Source organism: Mustela nigripes, chromosome 12, assembly GCF_022355385.1.
Source record: "Mustela nigripes isolate SB6536 chromosome 12, MUSNIG.SB6536, whole genome shotgun sequence".
Taxonomy (NCBI): Eukaryota; Metazoa; Chordata; class Mammalia; order Carnivora; family Mustelidae; genus Mustela; species Mustela nigripes.
Window position 1 is genome coordinate 132972925 of NC_081568.1, and position 18898 is coordinate 132991822.

General features: G+C 37.4%; 1 protein-coding gene across 10 annotated transcripts in view; it reads left to right on the forward strand.

Annotated features, from left to right (window-relative positions):
• APC (APC regulator of WNT signaling pathway) overlaps positions 1-18898 on the forward strand; it is a 133788-nt gene that overhangs the window by 32538 nt on the left and 82352 nt on the right. For 4 of the 10 annotated variants that reach the window (XM_059418366.1, XM_059418369.1, XM_059418373.1 and 1 more), the window contains exons 1-2: positions 3019-3070; positions 17684-17836. The exons of 4 other annotated variants lie outside the window; for them this stretch is intronic. In XM_059418366.1, coding sequence (XP_059274349.1) covers positions 17702-17836 — 135 coding nt within the window. In that variant the 5' untranslated portion in view covers positions 3019-3070; positions 17684-17701. Of the gene's footprint in view, positions 1-2989; positions 3071-17683; positions 17837-18898 lie in introns of those variants that run through there. 2 more of the 10 variants (XM_059418367.1, XM_059418370.1) reach the window with 2 other exon arrangements.

An 18898-nucleotide genomic window follows, 5' to 3' on the forward strand; every position in this document is an offset into this window, starting at 1 on the left:
CTTCTTCTTTTTTTTTTTTTTTTTTTTTTAAGATTTTATTTATTTATTTATTTAACAGAGATCACAAGTAGGCAGAGAGGCAGGCAGAGAGAGGGGGGAAGCAGGCTCCCTGCTGATCAGAGAGCCCAGTGCGGGGCTCTATCCCAGGACCCTGCGATCATGACCTGAGCCGAAGGCAGAAGCTTTAACCCCCTGCGCCACCCAGGTGCCCCTGAAATCACAGGTCTTAAAATTAGGCCAAACCTGTCTGTGTTAAAATGGAGTGCAAGATTTAAGACATTAAGAATCCTATTCATTTATTTAGTCATAAATTTTTTTAAGCTGCAGAAGATGTTCTTTATTTAAGATGAACCCATGTGTTCATATTTATAACATTTACAAAAACAGTCACATCTGATCATAAATGAATAGATATTTGAAATCAAAGGCATGTTTATCAGTGCCTTCTTGCAATAGCCTTAACATACATTTATTTCTGTAGAATTTCACTTTAATCAGTAAATATTTTTAGTGCATACATATATATGTAGTCTTAATGCTAACATGTTTATTTAAATAGGAATGGCAGGAGCTGTATTCTGAGATACATACAAACAAACTTGGAAGACCAATTAATGTTTTAATGATCTTCATTGTGTTCAGACTTGGCCCAATACCTTTTGATTGTATATGCTTTTAACTGATTGTTTTTAAAATGGCTATATACATTTTAAAAATAAAATTCAAATCCGGGGCATCTGGCTGTCACAGACTTTAAGCATCTGTCTTCCACTCAGGTCATAATCCCAGGATCCTGGGATTGAGTCCCACATCTGGCTCCTTGCTCATCTGCTCATTGGGGAGTTTGCTTCTCCCTCTGTCTGCCACTCCTCCTGCTTGTGCTTGCTTTCTTTCTCTCTCTTACAAATAAATAAATAAAATCTTAAAAAAATAAAATTCAAATCAAACTTTTGTGGAATACTTAAAGAGAAAAAAGCTTACTGAATAATTCAGTTGGCAATAGTGTAAATGTGAAGTTTTTAGATTGGCTTGCTTTTAGATTTAAATTATCATGATTAATAGACATGTAATGGTCAGAGTTTTCTTTAAAGTTTTGTCATTTGAATCACTGATTGACTTGAGCAATACATAACAGTAAAAATTTAGACAAATATTTTAGCTACAAACTGGTTTACTAAATAACAACTTGAATCATAGTCTGAGTCAAGAATTGTTTCTTAGGATACTAAGAAGTTATTTTTAGGAGCTACTAAAGTATATTCTTTGTTTTGAAGGGTACTTTTACTTTCCAGAAGTTTAGGCTGTCTGGTCAGTGACTATATAAATAATTAAGTCTTGTTCAGTGAATCATGCACTTTCAGTAAGAGACTCTTGAAAGCCTTTTGTAAAACTAAGTCATCCTGACGAAAGGGCTATTTGAGATAGAGTCAAACTGATTCACATTTCCTTTCTTTCAAATATGAGGGAAATTATTTCTAAATATATTTGAACTTTTAATATATAATTTTTTCTAATTACTAGTAATATGTGGTCAGTGTTTGCTCATGTGTTCAACAAATACTTGGAAGTTAATTGCTATATATACGATAGCAAGGTATCAAGATATACAATCAGGCATTATAAGATAGACACAAAGAAAAACCATTGAAAAGCACAAAGGAAAAAGAGAAAACTCGAAAATCCCAATTTCCATGGATGACCACTGAGCACTGGTTATGCACACATCTATGAGCATTTTGCTATGTCTATTACTAATTCATACATTTTTTAATAAAATGGAATTACTCCAAATAGGCTGTTTAATAGCTTGCTTCTTTTCATGCTATTAATGTTAAAAAATGAGAAAAGGTTATCATAAATAACATCTCCTTTAAAACCCTGAAGTTAAATATCCTTTTAAATTTGAAATAGAGGGTGCCTGGGTGGCTCAGTGGGTTAAGCCACTGCCTTCAGCTCAGGTCATGATCTCAGGGTCCTGGGATCGAGCCCTGCATCGGGCTCTCTGCTCAGCAGGGAGCCTGCTTCCCTTTATCTCTCTCTCTCTCTGCCTGCCTCTCCATCTACTTGTGATCTCTCTCTGTCAAATTATAAATAAATAAATAAATAAATAAATAAATAAATAAATTTGAAATAGATCATGGACACACTGGTCTTCCCCCATTTAAACCAAAATTGAAATCTACTTTAAATTTTTGGCAGTTTGAATTTGCCCTTCCATCTTACAAATATTAGTAATTTAAGCTTCACTTGGTTTGATTTAAATGAAACTAGAATTTGCACTAAGAAGTTTCAAGTTGGTAGTAGCTGACAACACTTAACTGTGTCAGGGACTGCTCTAAATACTGCATCATTTATATTAACTCCTTTATTCCATATATCTCCCGTTTTGTAGAGGGAATTGAAGCACTGAGCCTTTAAGTGACTGAAATCCACACAACTACTAAGTGGCAGGAGCAAACTGTGTGACTCTATGATTCTGCATCACTAAAGAGATGTTAAATGTTAGCCACTGTATGCTTTTGTGGTGACTGTATTTTTCAAACATAGTTAAAGTGATTTACCCAACAAATCAGTGACTTGTAATGTAAATTTATTTGTTGTAATGCATTTAATAGAATTTTTTTCTCTCTGTGCTGCAAACATGTTAATCTCTACAAATGAGGTATAATTTATTAGTCACCCACCGACCTCCAGCATCTCATGCTAAGCTTTCTGCCCCGTAGACCTCCCCCACCCCACCCTATTATACTAGTCAGCTTCCTTGGCTTTGGTGGGTTGCCTGGGGACCCGGGCAGTGAGAGCCCACCCATCAGCAGTAGATGCGGGCTGGGGTTCGACTGCTGTGCGGTGGGGCGGGGCTTGGTGCTCTATTGCGGAGTGCGGGTCGGGAAGCCGAGCGTGAAGCATCTGTGTAATCTGCTGGATGCGGACCAGGGCGCTCCCCATTCCCGTCGGGGACCCGCCAATTGGCTGGACGCAGGCACACGTGACTGACATGTGGCTGTATTGGCGCAGCCCGCCTGGGTGTCACTGGAGACGGAATGGAGGTGCTGCTGGGCTCGGAAATGGGGTAGGTGCTGGAGCCACGATGGCCCGGCTTGCTGCGGGGAGGCGGGGGGGTGGGGGGTGGGGGGTGGGAGGCGATTTTCTCTTGCGCTGTCTGAAACCGGTGGCCTTTCTTTGGCACAGGGTCTATTGCCACAAGTCAAGCCTGGAGGCAGGGGCGTCTCCCCCCTCCCCGCCTAATGCAGCACAGGAGATGGATTTCCTGTGCTTCTGATCCAGGGTTTTTGACAGAAGAGGAAGAAGGGGGGAGGGGTAGGAGTGTTAAGGGGAGTCTGGTGAGAAAGAGCTGTTTTTGAAGCTAGAAGGAGGTTTTGTTTTTATAATGCCTGTTGACCGAGTGCAAGAACAGTATCTAAGGAAACGGGTAGAGGACAACAAAGAATGGAGCATATTCATGGCGAGGAGCAAAAGCTGTAGCCCATTGAAAGGCTTTTTTTCCTCCCTGGCCACAAGGACATATGCATTGGTAGCCAAGAGAGAATACAAAGCTGCTGCTGATGTCTTATGTGAACCTAGTGGACAGGGCTTCTTGGGAGAAGAGGAAGAGGAGGGAGGAGGCAGGTACTGCAGAGCTTGAGAGGTGGTTTTGGTTGATTGGAGAAATTTTGGTTACCAAAAGTGCCTGCTTTTGCAACACATCTAAATGAACTGTCTCTGAATAGGGTGGCAAAAAAATTTTACCAGTGTCTTTGTTAGTTACAAGTCGAAATGGTAGTGGCTTTTTGTAGATGACTGCAGCAGTGCTCTTCTCCCTCTGTGAGGCTGAAAAGACAACTGCAGAGGAATAAGAAACCTTGCAGCAATGCTGGTGGTAGAAGTCCATTTACAAGAAGCCGTGGTATATAACTGCAACCTAGTAGGAGGAAAAAAAACATTTAATTTTTTAAAGTAGGAAGAATACCAGGCTGAAGTGTTTTGACAGTGGAATGTATGGGACACTGATTCTGCATCACTAAAGAGATGTTAAAATTCTTTGCTTTAACATAAATCCTATAGGAAATGTTAATAAAATATGTATGAAGCAGTGTGGCTCTTTTCCTTTGTTAGTGTAGCTTTATGCCATCTATTAGGTTATTCAGGAGTAAATCACCATAATGTGAATTACTTTATGAAAAATTAAAAATTATAGCGACAGATTTTTCGTAGGCTTAATATTTAAGATCTATATTAAGTAATTTTATATTGTTCTTTAGTTACTTTTAGATATTATTGAATAAACTCTAAAGGCAAATATTTTAGATTAAAGCACCAAGATTTCTTTTTTTAGATACGTTTCTGTTTAGTAAATACTCATAAGATATACTCTTGATACAGTGTTTTCATTGCACTTATTTTTTCTTTTTCTTAAATGTCTAAAAACATATGTTTTCAGATTAAACATGGTTTTAAATACTTAATATTTATGCTTATTATAGTAGCCAGCCTGCCACACCTCCCTACTCCCTGAATAGGATGACAGTGGCTTTGTAAAGCCCTCCAGGATCAGTGACAGTGTCTCTTAAATTGTGCTTATATAGTGGAAAGTCTTTAGAGAACCTGGAATTTTGTTTCAGTAATTTTTTTTCAACATAATAAGGAATTGATCTTGAATAAATTAGGCTATATAGTGTTTCTACTGATAATTTTATTCTTTATTTAAACAATTATTTCTGCTTTAAGAATTACTTGATCATGGATATCAGGGTTAATTGTCCTTAAGATCTCTTTTTAAAATCTGATAGAAACTGTAGCTAGAATTAAAGGTACCGCATTAAAATTGCAAATGAATTTTAATAGCTAATACTATTTAGTTCTTTGAACCTCAAGTTAGGATAGCCTTTGAGAGTTTATGATTATCTTCTTTTATTGTCTAAATAGCTAAGTGTAGCATTATTTTCATTTAAATGTTGAGTATTATTATGTTGTGACTTTATCCAAGGTCATGTATCACATTAGGATGTAAAGAACATAGGTCTATAAAACTATTTCATAATATATCTCATTACATAATGTACAAAATAGCATATAATAGAAATTATTTGAAAAGCAATATAAGTCATCAACAAATTATTAATTAAATGAAAAATAAATCTTACTTGGTATTGAGTTTTTAACCATGATATAAGAATGCTTTGTAAAATACCTGATAGCAAGCAATTGGAGAGACAGCAGTTTTCATAGTGATATTTATAACATACTTTTTAAAAGATCATCTTACTAATTATATGCACACTTCTAAATAGAATAACCCTAGATTGGGGTATTTTCTGGAATTAACTAAGAAATAACTAAAATAAGAAAAGTTGATTCCTTTCCCCTTGTGGTATGAAATACCTAGTAGAAGACTGAACTATTGGCTTTTATGGTCTTGGAAATTGAACTATTAAGGAATTCAGAAGTTAAATATTCATAAGTTTGCCTATGAACTGAAAGCTATTTATTGATGCTCTGTGGATTTTTGTCTAACCATTTTTCTCTTTTTTTTTTTGCTGTCATTAATTACACATAATTTAGTCAGGCTTTTTATATTAAATGTTCTCCTTAATTTCTTAATTTTGACCTTCCCTCTCACCTTTTTTTTTCCCTTTATTTCTCTCTCTCACTCTTTCTCTCTTTTTTGGTATTATGATCTGAGTGAAACATTACATAGTACACAAGATGAGATAGGGTATTTTGGTATAGTACCTGAGGCTGTACATTCACTGTGTATTTGAGTACTTATTAAATGCCAGACCTGTAAAATGTTTTGGAGAGTCAAATAAGACATGGAAACTCACCTCTAAGAAACATAATAGAATTAAGTGAAATGTTATTAGTAGTTAAACAGTGATTGCTTTGGCTACTCCTAGGATCTTTAAAGGTTTGTATCATATAAAGTATCTTCTAATTTAGAAGAATGTAGTAGTTTGCTATCTGAAACATGGTGCTTTGTAAAAATCTGCTTAGAACCACAGATAATTCTGAAAAGCAAATTATCTTGAAGGGTCTGGAATGTAAAATGAGAAGATTAGATGAAGTGATTTTTGGATCTTCTAGTGCTCATAGTCAGTTTTCTGTGGTTCTTGATTTCTGCAGGGTCAACTTCTAGAAGGAATGTTATACCAGCTCTTTTTTTGGTATTAGTGGCATCTCTCATATTATGTATTAGATATGTTCTTGAAGATTGTTTTTTGTAAATCAAATCATGACATCATCAGTTCATGTAGGGCAAGCCTTATCTCCTTTATTCTCACACCATATTCCCACTCCCTTTTTTGTCATTCATTCAAATGTGTTCTTAAATATGAATCAGTTCTGGGACATCTGGATGGCTCAGTCAGTTAAGTGTCTGCCTTCAGCTCAGGTCATGATCCCAGAGTCCTGGGATCCAGGTCCATGTTGGGCTCCTTGCTCAGCAAGGAGTCTGCTTCTCCCTCTCCCCCCTGCTCATGCTTTCTCTCCCTATCTCTCTGTGTCTCTCTCAAATAAATAAAATCTTTAAAAAATGTATGCATCAGTTCTTGTGAAATATTTAGCATCATTTTGTGCGCCTATTTTTTCTGTTAATGAGGATTTTTATTGTAAAATACACACACGTAAAATATACCATCTTGACCTTTTTTGAATATGTAATAGTTCTGTGGCATTAAGTACATTCATATTGTTGTGAATGTACCGCAGTCAATCTTCAGAACTTTTTCATACTCCCCAGCTGAAACTGCAGCCATTAAACACCAGCTCCTCATTTCCCCCTGTCTGCAACCCTGGCAACCACCATTTTTCTTCCACTTTCTATAAATTTGACTTCCCAGGAACTTCATATAAGGGGAATCATACAGTATTTGTCCCTCTGTGATTGGCTTATTTCACTTAGCATGTCTTCAGGGTTCATCCATGTTGTAGCATGTGTCACAACACCCTTCCTTATAAATGCTGAAAATGTATACCACATTTCATTTATCTGTTCTTCTTTGCATGGAATCTTGGGTCACTTCCACCTTTGGCTGTTGTGAATAATGCTGCTGTGAATGTGGGTGTACAGATGATCTCTATAAGTCCCTGCTTTCATTTCTTTGGGGAATGTATCCAAATTTGGCTTTTCTTTTTTGGGGGGTTAGAGGGAGAGAGAGAATCTCAAGCAGGCACCACAAACCTGCAGTCATTACCTGAACAGAAATCAAGAGACAGATGCCTAACTGACTGAGCCACCCAGGTGCCCCATCCTAAGTTTTTTTAATTTACATAATTTTAGAACATTTATAACTCAATATTATTTTTAAGCTCCATGTATTTTACTTTATATCTGTCTGGTTTTTGGTACTAACTCTTCTGTGATATCTGTGACTGTTCCTCTAGTGAAGTTCCTAGATTTTTTCCAAACCTCTTTTTACCACAAAGGATGAGGTATACATCCTTCTATGTGACTTTTTTTAGACTATGCTAGTTACAAATCCACATAACAAATTACCTGAAGTCTTAGTGACTCAAAGAACAAATATTTATTATGTTAAAGTTTCTGTGGAGCAGAAATTCAAGAATGTCTTAGTTGTGTGGTCTGGCTCAGAATCTCTGATGAAGTCGACATGTCAGCCAGTCATCTAAAGGCTTGACTAAACTGGAGGATCCGCTTCCAAGATGGCTCACTCATGTAGTCTCTTTCCCTTGACTGTTGGCAAGAGGCCTCAGTGCTTTGCCATAGGCCTCTCCATGGAGCTGCTTGAATATCTTCATGACAGGGCCGCTGGCTTCTTCCCTGATCTCAGAAAGAACAAGAAGGAAGCCATCTATGACATAGACTCAAAAGCCACACCATATTTTCTTCTTTAGGAGTGAGTCATTATTAAGTCCAGCCCACAAGAAAGGAGATAAATTAAGCTCTACCTTTTGAAGGAATAGAGTCAAAGAAATTGTGGTTATATTTTAAGATCACTACATGATCAGTAAGAAGTTTCAATGGAATTTTTTCCTAGGAGAGAATCACTGGATCATAGGGCATTTTTTTCCCATTGCTATTATAACAAATTACTACAAACTTGGTTTACCATAGCACAAGTTTATTTTCCTATTGCTCTAAAGGTCAGAAGTCTGAAATGGGTTTCAGTGGCCTGAAATCAAAATAGCAGCAGTACTGGGGGCGCCTGGGTGGCTCAGTGGGTTAGGCCGCTGCCTTTGGCTCAGGTCATGATCTTGGGGTCCTGGGATCAAGTCCCACATCGGGCTCTCTGTTCAGCAGGGAGACTGCTTCTCTCTCTCTCTCTCTCTCTCTCTCTCTATCTCTCCGCCTGCCTCTCTGCCTGCTTGTGATCTCTCTCTGTCAAAGCAAGCAAGCAAGCAAGCAAGCAGCAGTACTACACTTCCTCCAGAGGCTATAGGGGAGAACCTATTTTCTTTTTCTAGCTTCTAGAGGCCACCTGTACTGGCTTGTGGTCCCTTCCTCAGTCTTCAGTGCTAGCAGCATACTAAATCTCTCTCTGACCCTTTGCTTCTGGTTGTTACATTCGCTCTGTGACTCTGACCCTTCCATCTCCTTAGAAGAGCCCTTGTGATTACCTTAGGTCCAGCTATATAATTAAGGAGAATCTCCCCATGTTAAGACCCTTAACTTAATCACATCTGTGAAGTCTCTTTAATCATGTAAAGTAACACATTCAGGGGCTTCAGGGATTAGGATGTGGACATCTTCATGGGGTCATTACTGTCTACTATAGGTGTATATATACACAGTTCTTTTTTTTTTTTTAGGCTGAAGTTTTTGAGTTTTGGTTTTGGTTTGTTTTTTTGTTTTCGTTTTTGAGTTAGTTATACTTTGGTGAATAATGTTACTTTTTTTTTTTTTTAAGATTTTATTTATCTACTTGACAGAGACCACAAGTAGGCAGAGAGGCAGACAGAGAGAGGGGGAAGCAGGCTCCCGTCTGAGCAGAGAGCCCGATGCGGGGCTCAATCCCAGGACTCCAGGATCATGACCTGAGTCGAAGGAAGAGACCCTAACCCACTGAGCCACCCAGGCACCCTGAATAATGTTACTTTTTTAGGTAAATTCACATTTTCATTTATCAGATTTTTTTAAAGTATAGTATATAATGTCACTCACATCGTAAATAAATAGAACATTGAAGAATATTAAAATATATTTCCACCAGCTATTTTTAGATTCTTGGTTTTATTATCACTTAATATGTGTCAGTATATTAACTACTTCTGAGATCGTTTATAATAGAAAGTGAGAAACTTTAAAGCAACATGGCCTTATACCTTTTAGGCTTGTTATTATACTATTTCTTTACCTACTCTATCCAGACCTCCTCTTCCTCACATTATGAAATCACCTAGCCACAATATGGTTTCAGTCCATATTTATGCTCTTACCCCTCCATATTTTCCCTGATTCCTCTGTACTGAATTTCAGCTAAATTAAACTGCCATCTATTCCCCCAAATGTCATTTTTCCAAACTCTGAACCTTGATTTTGCTGTTTTCTGAAGTACTATCCTCACTGTTTATTAGCATTTTTGCCATCTTTCAAGTCCCTTGTTGGTTTTGTTTTTTTTTTTTTAAGATTTTATTTATTTATTTGACAGACAGAAATCACAACTAGGCAGAGAGGCAGGCAGAGAGAGAGGAAAGGAAGCAGGCTCCTCACCAAGCAGAAAGCCCGATGAGGGGCTCAATCCCAGGACTCTGGGATCATGACCTGAGCTGAAGGCAGAGGCTTTAACCCACTGAGCCACCCAGGCGCCCCTCAAGTCCCTTCTTAAATGCTTTTACATTCTTAATGCTTTCTCTAATTTTCTCCGGAAGGTATAACTCCCACAGCATTCTCTCAGATATTTTTAAATACAGATTTGCCTTTGAGTTATAGGTAATTTTTATCTTAGCCTGTGTACCCTGTAAGTCAGAATCTTGAGACAAGGCTTTGGGTGAAATACTGTCTTTGGAAAGTGATCCAAGAGTAGAGGACTAGAAGGAATTAAGTAGTGAAGAGGGACAGCCAGCATAAGCGTATGTCCTCAAGTTGATTATCACTTTGGACAGCTGTGGCTTCATCTGTCAGGCTTTTTTTTTTTTTTTTTTTTTAATTTTTAAAAATTTATTTATTTGACAGACGGAGATCACAAGTAGGCAGAGAGGCAGGCAGAGAGAGAGAGAGGGGGGAGGAAGCAGGCTCCCTGCTGAGCAGAGAGCCCAATGCGGGGCTCCATCCCAGGACCCTGGGATCATGACCTGAGCTGAAGTCAGAGTCTTTAACCCACTGAGCCACCCAGGCGCCCCTGTCAGGACTTTTTGAGGAACCACATAGAATTGTCCAACTATAGGAAAGATTTAGATATACTAGCTTCCATCTCCTTTTAGTCAAGGATTGCCCCATCAAATGTTCATTCTTTTTTTTTTTTTTTTAAGATTTTATTTATTTATTTGACAGAGAGAGATCACAAGTAGGCAGAGAGGCAGGCAGAGAGGAGGAAGCAGGCTCCCTGCTGAGCAGAGAGCCCAATGCGGGACTCGATCCCAGGGTCCCGAGATCATGACCCGAGCCGAAGGCAGCGGCTTAACCCACTGAGCCACCCAGGCGCCCCAAATGTTCATTCTTTTATAGGTGTGCATGCATGAATGTTGCGGACCCATACTGGAGTATCTTTAGGACAGAATGCAGAAGATACTTGGTGCAGCTAATGTGCCACTAGTTTGCATCTGCAGTGAGCTGATTGATGCACCAATGACTAGAGTTAAAGGAAGCCAAGAGAATGTTCGGTGGGACACAAACATCTGATATATTTGTATACTGACCCAATGTACTCTTGCTACTGGAATATTAGTCCTTTGCTAGATAATAAGATACTTGAGAATAAGGAATGTGACAACTTATCTTTCCCCCTAGTCTTGTAAGGCACTTGTGATAGAGTACCACAGACTGGTGGCTTAAAGCTTTGGAAATCTAGTTCTGGAGGCTAAAAGCCCAAAACCAAGATTTCCTTAAGGTTGGTTCCTTCTGGAAACACTGAGGGAGAATCTGTTCCCTGGCTCTCTCCCGAGCTCTTGGTGTTTCCTGGCAATCTTTGACATTCCTTTGCTTGCAGCTCTCACTCTCCGGTCTTTGTCTCCATTGTTACATGGTGTTTTCCCTAGGTCTCTGTGTCCATTTCTTTACATAGCCTTCCTTTAATACCAGTCATTGGATTTAGGGCCCACCCTAATCCAGTAAGACCTTATCTTAACTTAATTACATGTATAAAGCTCCTGTTTGCAAAGAAGGTAACTTTTCAGAGATATTAGCTACCTATGACTCAACATATCTTTTTGGGGAACACAATTCATGCTACAGAGTCTCTTTATAATATGCCTATGATGTCTTGTGAATAGTAAGTTCTCAAATGTTTACTGATTTGAATTGTATAGCCACAGAGAGAAATCCATCATCTTACTTTTTTTTTTTTTTTTTTTTTTTTTTTTAGATTTTATCTATTTATTTGACAGACAGAGATCACAAGCAGGCAGAGAGGCAGGCAGAGAGAGAGGAGGAAGCAGGCTCCCTGCTGAGCAGAGAGCCCGATGTGGGGCTCGATCCCAGGACTTTGAGATCATGACCTGAGCCGAAGGCAGCGGCTTAACCCACTGAGCCACCCAGGCGCCCCCATCATCTTACTATTTTAATGGGAAAGTCATCTTAGACATTCTTTGAATTTGTACCCTCATTTTCTCTCCTTTGCCCCCTGTGGCTGATAAAGCACTGCTTCAGTTTATTCTTTTATGTATTTGTCTTTTTGTGGCTGTCACAGAATAAAGCATTTTGGGAATTACAAAAGCTAAGAATTCAATAATAAACCTTGTCTTAGAGGTAGAGAAATAAAACTCACTAAAGTAAAATGGAATAATTAGAGAACAGGTAAGCCAGGTTTTGTAGTATTTACTGTATAGTCAGCAGGAAGGCTCATTATTGGCTGGAGGGGACAGAAAGGTTTTATATAAGGCAACAGAACTGGGCCTTAAAGGATGGAGATACATTAGCAAAGCACAGTGGAAAAGGATGGGATATTCAAAAAGATGAATTGTGAACAAAAGTACAAAATAGTCTGTACGGAATAGTGATAAGGGACTTGAGGAGGGACTTTATATTGAGACCTAATAGAAATTAAGTTTGGAAGGTAGAAGCTTATCAGGTATAACAGGTCATGAAAGCCACGTAATGGTAGTGTTATGTTGTATGGTCTTTAAAAGCAGGAGCATTAGAAACATGTAGGAGTTTGAATTCTGGCTTAGCAATTTGATTCGTGTTCTTAGGAAAGTTATTTAGCATTTTGAAATCCCATCTTCCTTAACTCTAAAATGGTAAGTGATACTGCTTCACTTTTTTTTTTTTTTTTTTAAGATTTTATTTATTTGACAGACAGAGATCACAAGTAGGCAGAGAGGTAGGCAGAGAGAGAGGGAAGCAGGCTCCCGGCTGAGCAGAGAGCCTGACTCGGGGCTTGATCCCAGGACCCTGGGATCATGACCTGAGCCAAAGGCAGAGGCTTTAACCCACTGAGCCACCCAGGCGTCCTGCTGCCTCACACTTTTAAAGAAAAAATGAGATATATATATATATATATATATATATATATATATATATATATGGCATATATGTGGGACACTTATACTACATAGCATATTGTAAGTATGCAATAAATGGTAGGCTTTCTGAGTTTCACATACCAAATACACAGAAAAGCACATGTATAGAGGATTTAAATGATAAAACTTTTTACACTTTTTCCTTTTTTTAAATTCCACTGGGATATTTATGAAAATTAATCATGTTCTTGATTACAAGACAAACCTTAAAAAAATTTTCCAGATAATAGCAGTTTTGTAGGCAGCAGTTGCCAATCAGTCTAATAAATAAGAAATTAGTAGCAATTAAAAAAAATGACTCAGAAGTCATCTTATATACCTAATAATTAAGAAGGGTCTTCCATGTACCCCCAAACCAAAGAGGAAATCTATTGAAATTATAAATTATCAAGAAATAAAGAGAAAAATACTTCTATGTAAAATGTGAAAAATGAACAAACTAGTAAAATCATAAAACGTGAACAAGTTATGGTTTATTGCAAGAATGGAGGAGGATGGGTCAAAATGAGAAAATCTTATAATTGACAGCAACAAATTAAAAGAAAAAACTGCATAAATCTATGTTATATCAAAAGGTGTTGTTGGGCGCCTGGGTGGCTCAGTGGGTTAAGCCGCTGCCTTCGGCTCAGGTCATGATCTCAGGGTCCTGGGATCGAGTCCCGCATCGGGCTCTCTGCTCAGCAGGGAGCCTGCTTCCTTCTCTCTCTCTCTGCCTGCCTCTCAGTGTACTTGTAATTTCTCTCTGTCAAATAAATAAATAAAATCTTTAAAAAAAAAAAAAAAATAAAAGGGGTTGTAAAAGCATTTAGAAACTACTCCTAATAAAAACTTAAAGGAAGGGGCCCTTGAATGGCTCAGGTAGTTAAGCCTCTGCCTTCAGCTTGGGTGTGATCCTAGAGTTCAGCTCCCTGCTCAGTGGGGAGTCTGTTTCCTCCTGTCCTTCTTCTCCTCCCTCTGCTCATGCTCTCTCTCTCTCTCTCTCAGTCTTTATCTAAAATAAGTAAATAAAATCTTCAAAACAAAAACAAAACCAACACAACGTTGGGGAGCCTGGGTGGCTCAGGGGGTTGGGCCTCTGTTGGCTCGGGTTGTGATCTCACAGACTTGGGATCAAGTCCTGCAGCAGGCCATCTGCTCCTCAGGGAGCCTGCTTTCCACAGCCGCTGCCCCCCACCCGCCTGCCTCTCTGCCTCCTTGTGATTTCTCCCTGTCAAATAAATAAATAAATAAATCTTAAAAAACCAAACCAAAACTTTATGAATTAACTTGGGGAAATGACATCTTCATGTTACTAAATCTTTAGGTACATGAACAAGATATGTTTATAGTTTTCCTCATATATGTTTTGGACTCTTTTTGTTCAGTTTATGCCTAAGTGTTTTATACTTCTAAAAATTATAAATAGGACCTGTCCTTCCATTTCATCTTCTATCTGATATCTCCTTTGTATATAAAGGAAAGATTTCTGTATATTTTGGACTTCACTAAATTACTCAATTATCTTATTATAGTAATATTTAGTTAATTTTTTCAGATATTCTAGGTATATAATTATGTCATCTGCCGATAGTATTCCTTTCTAATTTCATTCTTTAATTGTGCTGACTAGTGTAATGAGTAATAGTGGTAAAAATGGACTTCCCCTGACCTTAGGAAAAGATCTACTGTTTCCACATGTATTTCCAGCTGATATGGATCATATTAAAGAAGAGTCCTTTTAAATTCAGTGTTCTCAACAAGAGTGGGCATTGACTCTGCAGAACATATTTTCACCATCTTTGGCATAATCATTTTTTTTTTCTTTTCTGTGAAGATCTATTAGCATGTCAATTTTCTAATAGATTTTTATTGGAAATTTTGGATTTTCTATATCTTTGGGGTTTTGATAAATTACATTTTTTAGAAAACTTTTATGTTTTCAGATTTATTTGCATGCAGTTGAACGAAGTAGTCTTGTGATTCTTTGCTCTCTTTCTGTTGATATTTTCCTCTTACTGCCATCTAAAAGTGCTAGCAAATACATATTTTTTAATCCATCAAAACAAAACAATAAAAACAGTTCCACTAATTTAAAAAAAAGATCCCAAACTTCTTACATTATTGATAATAATGATTACTCCAGATTTAATTCTAACAATATTCTCTTGCCAGCCTAAAACTTTTTTTCCTACTTGCATTAATTTTTTAGGATACTTGTAAATTTGCTTTTCAGTGAACATTTGAATAAAGGTCTAAATAAGAGTCCCTTTGCTTTCTTCTCCCCTGCCCTACTCTTATGGGGTGAGGGTCTCTTTAGTGGACACCTTGACCCTACAGGAAAACAAATTGGGATGTTTCCATACTCTTATTAAAAAGTGAAAGATTGGGTGCCTGGGTGGCTCAGTGGGTTAAGCCGCTGCCTTCGGCTCAGGTCATGATCTCAGGGTCCTGGGATCGAGTCCCGCATCGGGCTCTTTGCTCAGCGGAGAGCCTGCTTCCTCCTCTCTCTCTCCGCCTGCCTCTCTGCCTACTTGTGATCTCTCTCTGTCAAATAAATAAATAAAATCTTTAAAAAAAAAAAAAAAAAAGTGAAAGATTGAGGATTGGCCAGTTAGCTCAGGTGGTTAGAGCATGGTGCTAATGAAGTGAAAGATTCAGGTTTTCCCCATTTCATGCGTTAAATTTTGATTTTTTTAATGTTGAGTGACTTGCATGAAATTCTAATGATTGCACAAAAGGCTAATGTAAATTTATGATTTTTTGAATTTTGCATAAAGCAGTTTTGAGTTAGGGAAGGGTGGTTGCAACATCTTTAAAGTATACAAGGAAGTATTACTCAATGAAACATCTTCATTTTCTCATTAAATTATATGAAATACCATGCTTTCTAGAGCAGAAATGACTTAATGCTTGTGATTCTGGAGGGGGGAAGAAAAAATGTTCATATGTTCATATGTTTTGTCAGTTTGAAGGGTTGGGTTTTCCCCCCTCAATAAAGAGTACTTCGTCTCTGCTCATTTTGCCCATTTGTGATTGTGTAAGGTGATAACCTACATATCTTAACATACCTGTATATACCTCTTTCTCTGTGTTATTACCTTATATATTGTCTTATTGTAAAATTGCCTGTTAAAATTTTACTTGAAGTAAAGAATTTCAGGGCTTGGGGCGCCTGGGTGGCTTAGTCTTCAAGCCTAAGGGTCTGCTTTGGGCTCGGGTCATCCTGGGATGGAGCCCCAAATCAGGTTCCCTGCTCGACGTAAAGCCTGCTTCTCCTTCTCCCATTCCCCCTGCTTGTGTTCCCTCTCTCGCTGTGTCTCTCTCTGTCAAATAAATAAATAAAATCTAAAAAAAAAAATTTTTTTTCCAGGACTTTCATTATTAAATTCTGTCAGATTCCCCACTTCTGTTACATACCTTATAATGTGTTGTGTATATTCAGAACTGCTTGTTAATGGGATGACTTAAAAAGGATAAGTGATCATACCTATGAATTTCTCCTTCATTTTGAGATGTCTCTGTCCTTCTCAAGTAGCTGAATTACTTCTTTACCTCTTGTGTCTTGGTCAGAGGGCAGAAACTTATAACAATAGATTGATATTAGGTCTTACTAAGGAAGATATGTTACATGTGTATTTTTATAACATAATTTATATTTACATAGCACTTTTCAGCCTGCCTTTTCTTCCTTAGTTCTAACAGTATTCCTGTAAATTATATTTGTGCAGTAGCAGATAACCATTTTACAAACGGTGAAATGAATTAAAATGAAGGGAGAAAGTAAACCATGACCAACCCTGAATTTGAGACCTAATTTAGTTTAAGTACAAATCTAGTTCTCATTGTTTTCAATCATAAAGACTTTTGTGAGTGATTGCCCACCTCCACTCACTTTCCTCCTCAGATGATAGTGGGTTGCATCAGATTTATCATTAACTCATTGGAGAAGTAGCTAGACCTGAGTCCTTTGATTTTCCCTTGTTAAAAGTTCTTCCAGTTGCTAAGCTCTTATACTGTTGTGACCAGCCAGTAGTGTTAGACCTGTCTGCCTTATTTTGTGTAGTGGATTTTATTACAGAAGAGTTTTCTTATGTCAAGATCTTTAAGTATTATTTATAAAAAAAAAACTTCTGTAATGTTTTTTAGTATTTATTCCAAATTGAGTTTGGGATTAAACTAAAAAGAGAATCTGGGTCTTCTGAAATTGGTTAGTCTTAATCTAACTACTAGCATTCTCTAATTCATTCTAAGGACCTCTTACTACCTAGCTATCTTCTCTTTCTTTTCTCCCCTCTTCTTTCACAGTGATGTAATTAATTGCCAGACTCTGCCTCACATCTCTTTGATAATTTCTGCTTCTAAACTCATCCATTTTCTTTAAGACTCTTCTGGCCTCAGTTCTGAGCACAGTGGGTCTCAAGACCACATATGCTATAGCATGGCCTATTCATCTTTTTGAATAACTGTAATAGAACTTTATATTAGTAATTCTTATCATCTTCCTATCAAAAAGATTGAAGTCTCAAGTTAATGCTCTCCTTTGTATCCATTTTGTTATAGGCTGCATTTTTAATGAGGCCTTCTTGGAAGTTCAGAACTACTTTACCATGGATGATATTTAAGACTAGCTTTCTAACAAAGTGATAGAATGTAATACCCAATCTCATTAATTCATTCTGGCTTTAAAATTGTGTAACTGTTGAGCAAAATCTATAAGTAATGTTACCAATATGAGCTTCTTATCAATGATTACATTTCGTTACATAAGTTTTACCTATAAGACCAGTTAAAATATTTTTAAAAACTTGAAAAAAATTCTAGCCTTACAGAAATCTCATGCACCCATGAAGAAGCAAATGTAGTCAAGCATGACTGAGGGTCTCTTCTATTTTAGTTCTCCTTGTCTTCAGCTAAGACTCTAGTGTTTCATCCTCTTAGAAGGACAGTGCTGCTTGAACAATATTGTTATTAAATGTCTCCAGAGTTTTGTTTCTTTATCCCTTTCTTTGTAAACAAGCAGCCACGATATTTTTAGTAGTGAATTTCAAAATCCTTTTTAACCTTATAGGTCCAAGGGTAGCCAAGGATGGCTGCAGCTTCATATGATCAGTTGTTAAAGCAAGTTGAGGCACTGAAGATGGAGAACTCAAATCTTCGACAAGAGCTAGAAGATAATTCCAATCATCTTACAAAACTGGAAACTGAGGCATCTAATATGAAGGTATCAAGACTGTGACTTTTAATTGTAGTTTATCATTTTTATTCAGTATTCCCTCCTGTAAAGTTGGGGTTAGATACTTCGCTTACTTAAAAGTGTATTTTAAGTTAAGCAGCAATATGTAAACTCTTTCTTCGAAAGTTAGCGTGTATATTTTGAACGAAATGTATTAAATTAATCCAGTGAATCATAGAAAGAAAATAATTGTAAAAACCCAGTGGCTAGTTAATTTGTTCTTAGTTATTTTTAAGCTTAAAAATAAGAGACCAACTTTAGTATCACTATACTGAGGCTGGGCGTTCTGCATAGTTCATAGAAACTAGTTTCGCAACTTTAGAATATATCTCAGTTATTAAATACAGTCTTCCTCCCAACTTTCCCAAATCTTGTCTCCACTTAAGTACAAGAAAAACAGAATGCCCTACTGGGAATAGTCCAGAACTGAAAGTCAGTACCTGGTTCTATTCCTTGTTTTGCCACAAACCGAGCTGTATCACCTCTGGGTACCCTTCTGGACTTACGGTGCCTTATTTGGAAAATATAAGCATCACACAAGCCTAGATGATTTCCATGGCTTTGTCCTGAAATTAGTTTGCCAAATAGCATTGAAAAGTTGTGATGACCTCCAAGAAAAGGTATAACATATTCAGTCTGCAGTGGGGAAGATGTGTTCTAATTTCAGAATAATTGAGGTTAAAATTTTTGCTGTTTTAATTTCCAGTTACATAGGCAGATTCCCTTCTCACTGAACTTAACTTTATAGATTTGGAGATCATCAACAAAACTGTTAACCTCTTAAAAATTCTTCCTGCTTTGTGTTGTTCTGCCCCTTGGCTGTTTAGCATCTGGGTGCCTGATGCTGTTTTTGCTGTCTGTTCACTACTCTTCTTCCTTATTCGTTGCTATTTTCTTCTTGTTCTTTTTCTATGCATTTTGAGGTCTCTCTTATTCTTCAAGCTTCTGTACATCACTGAGCTATTTTTGCTCTCCTTTTACTCTTTGTGGTCAGTATCATAACAGTTCAATCTTTTACTCATATGTACTATTCTGTCTTTCCATAAAAAT